The sequence below is a fragment of the Pezoporus occidentalis genome, unplaced genomic scaffold (genome assembly GCF_034315485.1).
Source record: "Pezoporus occidentalis ecotype Australia unplaced genomic scaffold, CSIRO_AGI_Poc_V1 ctg158, whole genome shotgun sequence".
NCBI lineage: Eukaryota > Metazoa > Chordata > Aves > Psittaciformes > Psittacidae > Pezoporus > Pezoporus occidentalis.
In genome coordinates this window covers 728,941-741,511 of record NW_026913404.1, presented here as the reverse complement: position 1 = coordinate 741,511, position 12,571 = coordinate 728,941, and the positions used below count along the sequence as shown (strand labels likewise).

The following is a 12,571-nucleotide window of genomic DNA, read 5'->3' as shown; positions in this document are numbered from 1 at the left end:
AAAAGTTGAGCAAGTCCGTATAACATATATTGAAATTACACAAAAAATAGAGTAAGAGTTAAAGCAATATTGATACTAAAATTTCATTAAATATAACCACGTATTATCAGCTCTTAAACATCAAAGACACATGACCAGAAAGAGTATGTATGAACTACATCAAGGCATTGATGAATAAAAACTTTTTGTCAGTTAACATAAGGAAGCTATCAGAAAGCAGACGAAATAACCGGAGTAACATACAAAGGTAGCTTTGCAGTAGGAGGCAGCTTTCAGGCATAATTAGGCTTTGGAGACCAAGAAGCCATTCCAATACTGGGAAATGTTCTGGTGCTGAGCAATTCAGTTAACTTAATGTTTTGTAATACTGTCATATAAGGATCTTGACAGCCATGAATGCCACGACAGAAGTGACTGATTGTGGGCTATTAGAAGATTTTAGCCATATTCTAAACATTGTAGTATTTTCTCTTTTTCAAAGCAAATTGCAAAGTCAGCTGAAGAAAATGGAGTAGACAGTGACAGACTGAGATAAGTGACCTGTGCAGTGAACAACTCAAGCTAAATGGAAGAATGCTGTCAGTGCTTTTATTGAAATATTGCATGGGTAGTTTGAACTGGAACAGAGGATGTAGGAAACATTGCTGTGCTTACTTTATCTAGGTGTTCCTGCTCCGGCAGGGGGATTGGACTAGATGATCTTTCGAGGTCCCTTCCAATCTCTAGCATACTGTGATACTGTGATACTTAGATCTTCAAGTGTTACGTTACTAAACCTATTTGAAGGTTTGTGAAGTTGCAATAAAAAGGCAGCTATTTCCTGATCATCTTAATGAAAACCAGAGTAAAGTATTCAGGCCTCTTGTACTTACATAAGTGAGCTCTACAAAGAAAAATACTTAGTTTATTAAGGCACCTCAAGAGTGTGAGAGGGTCCATTTAGTAATGCTTTGCTTTTTTACCAAGTAATCCTTTTAATAGATGCTCTTACAGGTTTTAAGGATGTGTGATTTGCTTGGAAAAGTGGTGCAAAATACATTGTCAGGTGTACATTTGCTGGCAGAAACATCAACTGTGTTAGAGGATTTATTTCCATGTTCTGTCTAATCCTACTTTTGGATTACATTAATGTATAAGAATTAATTGGAACTTATACTTTTTTTCCTTTTATTGTTAATATCACTATCTTATATGGAACTTCTTGACAGAAAGAGTAGTTTTAGATCCTAGATTGATCTCTGTGACTCTTATCATCAAGGTGGACATAGTACTAAACAGGGATGGAACTGGAAATTGAAAATGTGTTGGTTCCATAATTATTCTGGTTAGTCAGAACTATAAACATTAATGAGGTAAAGTTAACATCTAGAAAATTGTTCCTTTTTTCATCAATATAAATATTCTGATTGGCTGAAATATTACTGAGAGCAGAACTCTGGAACTTGTTTTAAAATACTTTGTTGTTCACAGAGTACCTGACATAATCTTATGTATGTAGGGTTAATATATCAGAACAGCAAAATTGCTCCTACTCCGTTGAGTTCACTGTGGGAGCATCTCAAAGTGTGCAAAAAAAGGGGTGGATGTTGTAAGCCTAAGGATATGTCATTATCTTTTCTGTATTCAGTAGTGGAGTGGTTTTGGTTTTATTACAGAGATTACCCTTCCAATAAAGGAGGAACCATCTCCCATTTCTAAAATGAGACCAGTAACAGCCAACATCACTACAATGCCAGTGAACACAGTGATATCCCGCCCACCACCACAAATACAAATGGCCCCTCCTCCTGTGTCATTAGAACCAACCACCAGCTTGTCTATAAGTTTGGAAAACCAACTTGAAGCCCTCTTGGATGGAACTTTACCATCAGGTAATGAAATTCCTCAACTGACAAGCAGTAATGAGGACAGAGAGTCATTTTCTTTGATTGAAGACCTCCAGAATGATCTACTTAATCACTCCAGCATTTTAGATCACTCTCATTCACCCATGGAAACATCCGACCCCCAGTTTACCAGTAATAATTCCTGCCTGTCTCTTGACCTTCCTGATGCGAATTTGGACAATATGGAATGGCTAGACATCACAATGCCCAGCTCCTCATCGGGACTCACTCCTCTCAGTTCTACTGCCCCCAGCGTGTTTTCCACTGACTTTCTAGATCCGCAAGATCTACAGTTGCACTGGGATTAAGCTGTAGCCAATGAGAACACAACCTGTGAGTCTCTTTACAGCAGAGGTCCATTATTATATTATTCTGATTGCAGTTAAGATAAATTAAGACAGTAATATTTGGAAGAACAAATGCTTGAAGCTAATTCCATACTGATTTTCAAGTTTACAACAGTGAATTACTTTATGCTCCTAGCAGTAATGCAGATCAGGGCCCTCTGAAAGCTGTATTTCATAATTCAAGAAAGGATGATTATACTTACTGATTAAAAGTACCCCAAGGTAAAATACATCACAGATATTTAAGAAAGAAGTTATGTCTTTGACTTTATAATGCTTAAATGAGAAACACAATGTGGCTAAACTTAGAGAAGAAAAAGTCAGATTTCAACCGACTGTATTAACACAGTGAGCAAATGTTTGGGGGAGGGGGAGGTATCGCTGCACTTCATTGTTCCTGTGGATAGCCTGAGCCAGGTTCAAAATGAATTGTGAGGGCAAAGGCAAGTAGAAGCACTGGCTGGTTCAGTGAAATTTCATATATCTAGTCTCTTAATTTGTTCAATTGTTTTTATATTTTGGTTTTGTGGTTTTTTTAAACTCTTCCCCTATACTTTAATCATGAGGGAAGAATTTAACCGCATTCAAAGGGATATTAAGTGTAACTGCAAGAAATCCACTGTAGCTACGCCAGGTAATATTGAGAACACTGAATTTTCTATAGTGATGCTCTGGATTTAATAACTAGGTTTTAATCTGTATATCAGACAGTTATTTGTATACTCTTTTAACTTTGTATAGTTTATTTTTGCAAACAGAGGGGAACAGTGGTCTTCAAACAAGAGATTACTGTAATGGAAGTAATAAATATCCTAATTTACTGTGTGCTTGAGGATATTTGTTAGATCGTTGAATCCAGTATCTCAGCATATTAGAACAGTTTGAGGAAGTAGAAAAGTTCAACTCATGCTGTTGTGCATTATGATCCTGCAAGCATCTATCCCAGTGCCCTCAATAAAAGATGTTTGCAGGATCAGACCGAGTTGCAGGGACAGTACTGACAGGACAGCCATCATTTCTTATTGAATACTTTATCTGTTGAACAGCTTTGTCTACCACTACATAACATCAGGGAAGCTAAACAGAGAAGCTGCTCAGTGAGAATCCTAAATAGCAGTATCAGGATGTACTGTTTCATGGTAAGACATATTTCATACCTGAAATAGATAATTGCAAAAATTAAGCTCTTACCTCAAAGCACAGCACATGGAAATACTATTTTTAAGCCCTTAGTAATTTTTTTCAGTCTATTATGCATGCAGGTGGAAGAAAAAAAAAACAACACAAAATGCAAACAGAAGTAAAATACTCTGACATTTTATGCTTGTCTCTCAGGTGATAGCTGTTAAATGTTGCCATAGATGATGTAGGCTGATAATCAGATATAAAATTGGAATTATTTCCTACTAGGGATTTCCTAAATTAAGATAAATTCCCCTATTTCCTGAACAGTGGAAATGGGATCGTATTTTCTAGTCTGAAAACTGAGCTCATTGCAGAATTCCTTCCTCACCACTATCTTTCAAAAATTAAATTTTGTAGAAACTAATGGAAAAAAGCCCTGAAGCTTTTGTTTACTTCTTAGAGTAATGATGTGTGTCAGAGTATGAAAGAAATAATGAAAACAGAAAGTAGCTGTTAACTATTTAACGACCTCTGTCACATTTTATGAAAATCACTACAGTGTCATGGTAACATGAAGCAAAATACTGTTGTCAGAAAGTGTTGTGGAATTAACTGCAAATTTATGTCTCCAGATGCACAATGCAGCCTGGTTTACTAATATTACACAATTCCATTGGCTTCAGATAAAATAGTGGATTATATCAGTGGCTTAGGGTTTAAACTGGCATCATATGTTTGCGTCATATCCAGCTACCAGCACTTTAAACCATTATGTATCTTCAGTAGTTTTACAGGCCAGGATTTACTTTAATCTAAAACTAAGTAAAGAAAAACAATCTGTGGAGATTTTCACAACAAAAGATGAAGCTGAAAGACATCCTTCCTTAGTGCTTCTTGCTGTGCCTACAATACTTGAGTACAATATTACACATGGACTGTCTGCCTTAAAATTTCATAGTATAGGACTCTCCAGTAACGCTGAACAAACACATTCAACTTTTTGCATTCCTTTTCATCATATGATCTTTGGAGCTAATACTCTGAGATACTAAGTGCCCTCAACTGTTAAGAGAATAGCAATTAAGGACTCTTGGTCTGATAGGACAACTTTGAATGAAATTTAGTGTTCTGCAGTACTGTCAATTTATTGTGTGTAATACACCAGATATCATACCACGTACATGTGGTTAGAGTTAGCCCTTTTTGACCCTGCCTTCTGATTAAGAAGCAAGTAAATTAATTTTTAGAGGACAGATAAACCTAGAGCAACTGTACTGTCATTTTGATGTGCATGTAAATAGAGCTTAAAACTGGCAAAGTCATCTTGCTACAAAACTATCCTTATTGACAGTGTAGAATGTTAACTAATCCATAGGAATCTGTGTGCAGAAATAAACCCAAGCAGGTGAGATGTGTTGTTATCAGTACAGCATAGCTTTCTACTCTATTTGAAAAAAAGAAAAAAAAAAATTAAAAAATTAAGGGATCATTTTTGTTTCTGAAGTACAAATACTCTAGTGTAGGGAATGTGTGATTATTTTTTTGTACATTTCAGACTTGTGTATTAAACCTTATATATAATGGTTTGCTTTAGACTTTGTTCTGAAATGTGTATTTGCCATAGTTACAATGCCTGTTATGGCAGAAATAGGTTTGCTTAAGACTTCTGTGTGTGCATGCTTTACATGACAATTTTTGTCACACAAGTACAATACATCTTTAGAAATTTAATCATGACCGTGCAGTTCGAATGACTGTGCAGAACTAAATACTTCTCATTAAGAGAACAGTTGCAAAAGGAATGCACTGGCACTAAATTTGCCATGTAATGGCTGCAGTATACTGATGGAACATATCCCATCAAATGTGTTGTTAGTAGATCCTTCAAAGTAATTAGGAATGCCATTTTATCAGTGTGAAAATCAAAAGTTGGCGTTTACACTTCTAGACACTGAGAGAGCTCAGACATGTTTGGCAAGTCAAGAGTGACATCCTGCATTTAATACAGAAATGGTATTGGTTATGCACTTTTTGTGCCATTCAGCATTAGTTAAGGCAAGTAAGTTTACAGGCAATTTTTTTTTTAACATTATAAATATTTCAGAAATCTTGGTGTCATAAATATAGCAGTTCTCTCTGAGAATAAAATGTATTTATGGCAGTGGTTCGCTACAGAAATTTAGAGTCTAATCCAGCAATGTGGGCTTGCAGAATCAGACCTTTAAAAAGTTGAGGCAACAGCTTGCCACAGCGTTTAGAAATAATCACTACTTAATAATGAAATTTCTTTCCAAGGTACTTCTAAATTCACCACCAGGAGTTATGTTCAAGGAAGCAGGTGATCAAGATGGAAGTTTCAATGTTAAAATTGAAATGTATTGCGATGTTATGTATCTCAAACATTCAGATGCCTGAAAAGCACAGGCACTGTAGTTGGAAACCAGGCACAAGCTGCTGAACTGTTTCAAGACAGAGAAAATGCAATCACAGAATACATGTAACTGGAAGGGCATTATTGAATCAAACTCAGTACAGCTCACCAATGTAAACTATTGTTATTTGGATGACATCTTCAGTGTATTATAAACTTAAAGCAAATCCTATTAAAACTGGAAAAAAAAATTCTTTCATTTATCTCTAGTTAATGATCTGTTGAAACTTTATATTGTGGTCTATTAAGTCACCTTTTGATGACTTATAGACCATACTACAGATGGCTTTTAACACGAGATAATGTGGAATGGAGTTGCATATAGTATACACATAGCCAATAAAGAGCATACATAAAATCTGAAGTAATCTCAAATATTCCTTTTATACCAATTCGCTAGGAATAAATAAAAAGTGCAAAAAACAGACACGTACATCATTCTGTAGTGTCCATACTGACTAAAGACTTTTTAAGTTAAAAGTGCATATTTTTAGAAATCTAGCCAAAAAGCCATTCTAGCTATGAGAGAAAAATCTCAATAAAAAGCAGGGAATGGTTAATAACTATATAATAACACTATTTTTATAAAAAATACAGCTCAGATATTCAAAAGACAGCCTAAAATAAATTATTATAATATAAAAATTTAAATAGGAACCAAAGTATTGCCATTTATATTGCCAAAGGAGGCACTTTGTATTTTGAAGCATAGGAAATTAAGTCCCCAGAAGTATTATCCATACTTTTTTTAAAATTAAGGATGTAGATATTTTGAAAGCTGGTTTTGATGTTTAACAGTACAGATTTGTTTTTGTTGTTTGAGAAATTTGTAGTAAGTACTAGCACAGGCTTTTTTCCAGATAGGATTTTTCTTCACAGTACTGCTTGCAGTAGAAATAATGCTAACCCTAGTAGGTGTTTCTCTTCTTATTTTCATAGTCATAATTATGTCTTAGCATCTCATTTTGTGGAAAGAAGAAGATAGACACCTGTCTCTAGGGCCCTCTTCATTTAAGCACTACTTTACTAAATGCAGATTATGGCAATCAGGGCGTCAGTTTATGTATTGCCTTTCTATAAGAAACCATGATGCCTTTGTATTTGCTGTTTGCACCCCTAAAATCAATTCCATATGTTTGAATGCCATATGTTTTGCACATTGTACTGTATATATGTAATGCATACTGTATTTTTATATGTGTACTACATTTATCAAATATTTTGTACATAGTGGCAATATTGTAGCTACCGAGGAAATGTTTGATATTTCAGCATTTTTGCTAAGTGTCTCAAATAAAAAACGAAAACTGTGTTCATTTGTCCATGCCTACTTATTAAAATGCAAAATACCTTGTAATAATAATCACAAAATCAGATTAATAATAATCACAAAAATTGTGACATTTGGCCTATGTTGTAAGCACATTTCTAACAAAACAAAAGAAAAAAAAGAAGACTGAAATCTGCACTTACACAAACCCTAAACGATTGATGGTTTATCTTCAAAATCGGCCAAAATCTGTAGGAATAGACTTCCTGTACTCTCACAGTGTAGGTCTGGACTTTTTCTTTTTTTAAGCAATACTATTGCATTAATTCCTTTCCTGTTTTCTGTTCTTTTCTCAAGAGCAGGTAGGGTAAGAACCCAGACTTTTCAGTGCTTTTGTCACTTTAAATAGAATAATTTACATAACACAGGTAAAATACAGGTGATACTCTTCAACAGATTTTAAATGAAGCGGCTTCATAAAAAATTAAAACAATTGCAATCTATGACCTTTATATGTAGCTCATAATTCATACAGTCCTCGTTTCGTAGTTTGTCACTGGATTTTTTATATGATGTGCAGCTGCTTGGGTTCACCCCCAAACACAAGCACAAACCCAAGCAGCTGTGACAATGCAACTGCAGAGACATATTAAGCAATTTTGGACATTCCCTGCTCTTTTACACAAAGGCAATACACCTTATTTAAAAAGTCTTCTAAAGTCTTAACACAGAAGAAGACTTAAAATTATGCAGTGCATGCAGTGATGGTGTATGACTGCGTAGGGGTACTAAGGAGGTCACTGAACAGCACTAGTTTAAACCCATCCCCATGAAAAATTGATCAAAACTCAAGATGCTGTGATAATACCTGGTAAAATATAACATGATTCTTGTGTGTACTTTGTTAACAACAGAGTCATGTCTCCAGCAAAATCTCAGGATAATCTCTTGGGTGAGTCCACAGTGTTTCCTTGTGGAAAGGGGATCAAACTGCAACACTGAAGTCATGTATAAAAGCAGCTGCAAGAGAAATGGAGGAAGGGAGTCGGTGTTCTGGCTCACAGTGCCTGGGTGAAAAGGAAGGAGGAAAAACCTGGAGTGTTTTCTTCACTACAAGTAAGATTTTTTCAGGGAGGCAAACCCAACATTTTGAAATACAGACTGAATGGGACATGCTAGAGAGGTGTATGTTCCTGTTGAGAACCTCTCGTGTCAGTGTCCCGGAGCAGACTGATGAAATGGTTCCACTGCTGCTCAGAACAGGCCACACAGAGCTTTGAAGAGGCACAGCCTTCTAAATCTGGCAAGCTTCTGAACATTCTCCAGGTAGTTAAACCTCATTTGTGAGTCAAATGCAACATTTTGTTCACTTATGCAAATGAACTTCTGAGGCCTCTCAGAGTGAAGTCAAAACCAATTAAGCATCAGTGCAGATTACTGGGTGTATTTCACCTTCCAATACAGACTTCCGCTCCTCATTGAGTTACACTGTCTCAAACAGAAATAATCCCTAAATTGATATGGGCATTCTTTTCAGCTACAGAATACTTTGATTCTGTTTCATACTGTGTTAAAGGAAAGGAAATAGTGTATCACATTTTTCTAAATAGATGCTACCTGTAATTACCTAAGAATGGAAATGAATTTGTAAAGAAAACCCCAAGTGAGTACAAAGAATAAGGCTCTGTGAGAGAAGAAGGGATATTTCAGAACTATAGTAAGGCAAAGAAAGGATCAGAAAATTATTTCTGGTGTATAAAAGACTGCACCCATTTTCATTCATGACTTTCCCAAATTATTCTAAGGCTTTCGAAATGTGCTAGATTGTGAGATTTTGCATCTGCATTTTGTATTCTGCTCAATTTGTGTTCTAGAGCATCACATTTCTTCAGAATGAGCTATAAGCTGATCAATATGCACAAGCTGATTTTCACAGTGAAGCTGCTTCATTTCAATATTTACTATGATACTTGTGGAGGCAGTCCCTATATTAGATCATCCAATCTTTCCTTGTTAAAGTCTGTTCTATGCTGATGACATCAGAATTCGGGCAAATACCCATAAAACTGAAAAAATAAAGCCTATTACTATGCCCAGTAAATTGCATAAAATACATTTTCTTTATGAACACAGCCATTCTAAAAGTTTGTAGGCTATATTTGCCACAATTTCCTTTCAGCTATCACACATCAAACAGAAATACTGCAAAGCAAGTGCAGTACTTTTTGACCACGCATTTGTGCATTACAGAATTTATAGTTACAATATATCAGAGATAAAGCACTTGAATTTGGTGCCAACTGACTATTTGGGGTTTTGATTGTTTTACAAAGACCAAGAAATAAATAAACACATAACCCTCCCTCCCAAACTGTGTTCATATTAGTATTAAGATGTAACCCCTAAGCCAAGAAGGACTGGTGAAGCTTAAGATTATGCTGAATGAACTTCTTCCACAGGCTAAACCCTGGCTTTCAATAAAACCTGAATATCTAAATTCATATTAATTCCAACCTCATGAAGTTCAACCAAGCCAAGTGCAAGGTCCTACACCTGGGTTGGAGCAATCCCAGACACAGCTACAGGTTGGGCAGAGAAGAGATTCTGAGCAGCCTAGCGGAAAAGGACTTGGGAGTGTTGGTTGATGAGAAACTTAATATGAGCCAGCTTCAGTGCATGCTTGCATCCCAGAAACCAACCATATCCTGGGCTGCATCAAAAGGAGTGTGACCAGCAGGTCAAAGGAGGTGATCCTGCCCCTCTACTCTGCTCTCATGAGTCCTCACTTGGAGTATTGTGTGCAGTTCTCAACATACAAAGGACATGGAGCTGTTGGAGCAAGTCCAGAGGAGGGCCACAGGGGACTGTAGCACCTGAAGAGAGGCTGAGAAAGTTGGGGCTATTCAGCCTGGAGAAGAGAAGGCTGCGTGGAGACCTCATAGCAGCCTTCCAGTATCTGAAGGGGGCCTACAAGGATTCTGGAGAGGGACTCTTCATTAGTTACTGTAATGATAGGACAAAGGGGTAATGGGTTGAAACTTAAACAGGGGAAGTTTAGATTGGATATAAGGAGAAAGTTCTTTACTGTGAGGTGAGGTACTGGAATGGGTTGTGAATGGTCCATCCCTGGTGGTGTTCAAGGCCAGGCTGGACAGAGGTTTGGGTGACATGGTTTTGTGTGAGGTGTCCCTGCCCATGGCTGGGGGGTTGGAGGTAGATGATCTTAATGTCCTTTCCAACCCTAACTATTCTATGATTCTACGATGCTACACCATGTTCTACAAATGGCCATCACCACATTTGTATTTGTACAATATTAAATGCTATATACTCCTGTCTATTAGCTTCTTATGTATTATACAACATTTGTATATGAGTGACATATTAGCATATTTGTACTGTCTCAAGTCAGAGATGTCACACAGATTTCTCCGCACCCCATACTGTAATCTACAACCCCACCAAGACCTTGCTAAAAGAGAAGTTACAAATTAGAGGAGCATCTGAGATGTAACAGCTAGAGGCTTGGTTTGGTTTTGTGTTGTTTTCCTTTAAGTATTTTTCCATAAATTTATACAGTAAAAAATATTTACCTTCACATAAAAAATTACTTTAAGGTGAGCCTCCAGTCTTCTCTGCCGAAAAAGGACTGCAGGGCCACTCTATGGTAACACTGCATGTTTCCTGAATCCCTCCAAGACAACTCTTTCATAAAGCTAGGACAAAGTCTTAGTTCACATAACTGTTAACTGAGGAGCACTCCAGCTACCCTATAGTATGTCTTTAAAAACTCAGTTATACAAATTCTGCATGAATTTGACTGTTCCCCTTCTATGTCCTCAAAAGAGTCAGGGAAATCTGTAGCAAGACTTAATTTTGTATTTTAAAACAGACATCAAAACCCTCTCCTAAAGCAACACCTCCATCTCATAGTGAGGCTTATGGAAGGGGGGGGGGGGGGAACGGTGATTATTTTCTCCTCCCAACAAAATCTCTGACATGATCTTTTCAGCACTGGAATCTTCTAAAGACTTTCCTTTTGGAAATTCATGTGGTGTTTTAAGGAAAATTTTGTCAGAAGAGAACAGTGCATAAGGCGGATTCAGCATAAAGAATAAGGACTTTTGCACAGAGCTCAAACAAGGGTAATGACCGGCATAGAAGACATTCCCAGACAAACGTATCCAGGCATCAGAAGACACCACAGGCAATAACATGTTTTAAACCAAACTTACATTTTTAGTTATAAAAACTACCATTTTGATAAACCAACTCACCATTAAACAGCTCCATGTTCCAGACACGTTATTGCAGTTGGGCTGAGAGAGTAGACAACCACTTTTAGTCAAAATCAAGTATATCTTCCTAATCTACTCAGAAGATATTCATGATTCCAAACTGAACTCTCAGTCTCCCCATACAAGTAAAGAACTTTAGCATTAGAAATTGATTTACTTTGAATTAGTTGACTAGAAATAGATTTACCATTAAATACTATTTCTGATGCCAACCAAATACATTTATTAAAAATGGAGTCTATTTGTAGAGATACAACCCCTATGAATACCACATGTAAGTCAAATAGTCCCTCTGCTTCCTCCCAGCACAAAATCACTTCTCAGCTCACAAGGATACCAAAGCATGAATAAAACAAATGCAGACATGAGCTGCACAGGAACTGTGATGAGAAGTTACAACTGGCACATGAAAGACCATATTTTGTAACAAACTAGCAGGCCAGAAATGGAAGAACATCAGTCAAAACCACTTCACTAAAATCTTAACTCCTTCCTGCTGCCACCTGGGTCACACTAACTCCCTCTTCTTCAGTCAGCTTAGAGAACTGCCCCTTTGAGGTCACCCTTCATAAAAACCACTGGTGTGAGAGCTCAGGAGGCAGTTTCCACTCCTACAAGTCACCACAGTTGTGAAGTGCTGCACTGACTGCAGTGATAAAGTGCAGAACTCAGCAGCAGTATTGTGGCTTTCCAGAGCCCAGATGTGGGTATGTCCTTTGAAGCTAGAGATAAGCAAGATCAGCAGATAAAACTCCAGCAACTGTTCGGGTAGGACAGAGCATCAGTTATGCTTGTAAGGGCTGGAAAACCAGAACAAATCACCTTTGGGGCAACTATCCCAGGACAGCAGCAAACACAGTTAACATGGGCTGACCACCCGCTGAGGTAATTTAAATCGAGTACCTTTCATTGTAGGAAATGTGAGTTCAGACTGCTCTGTTTGCTGGAACACACAGCACGAAGAAGCTGGGAAATGGCAACTGTTAAAAACCTGACATTTGTCCATTCAGGCAAGCCATCAGGTGTGAGTTTTCCTGATGACAGTTCAAAGAACATCCCAAAATGATCCAGACAGATCACTCTCCTAACACACCTGCATTACAGCACCACCGGGTTAGTAACTGATCTCAGCCTTTCCAAAGGTACCTGTCAACATGTCCACGTGCTTCTTCCACCAGACAAAGACCAGTGACCATCGCTGGGATCAGCTCCCC

At 37.3% G+C, this 12,571-nt stretch overlaps 1 protein-coding gene across 7 annotated transcripts in view; it reads left to right on the top strand.

Moving 5' to 3' along the window:
- Positions 1–7,101, top strand: part of MRTFB (myocardin related transcription factor B) — an 82,940-nt gene extending 75,839 nt beyond the window's left edge. For all 7 annotated transcript variants that reach the window (XM_062611821.1, XM_062611823.1, XM_062611820.1 and 4 more), the window contains one exon: positions 1,656–7,101. In XM_062611821.1, coding sequence (XP_062467805.1) covers positions 1,656–2,194 — 539 coding nt within the window. In that variant the 3' untranslated portion in view covers positions 2,195–7,101. The remainder of the gene's footprint in view (positions 1–1,655) is intronic.
- The last annotated feature ends 5,470 nt before the right edge of the window (positions 7,102–12,571 follow it).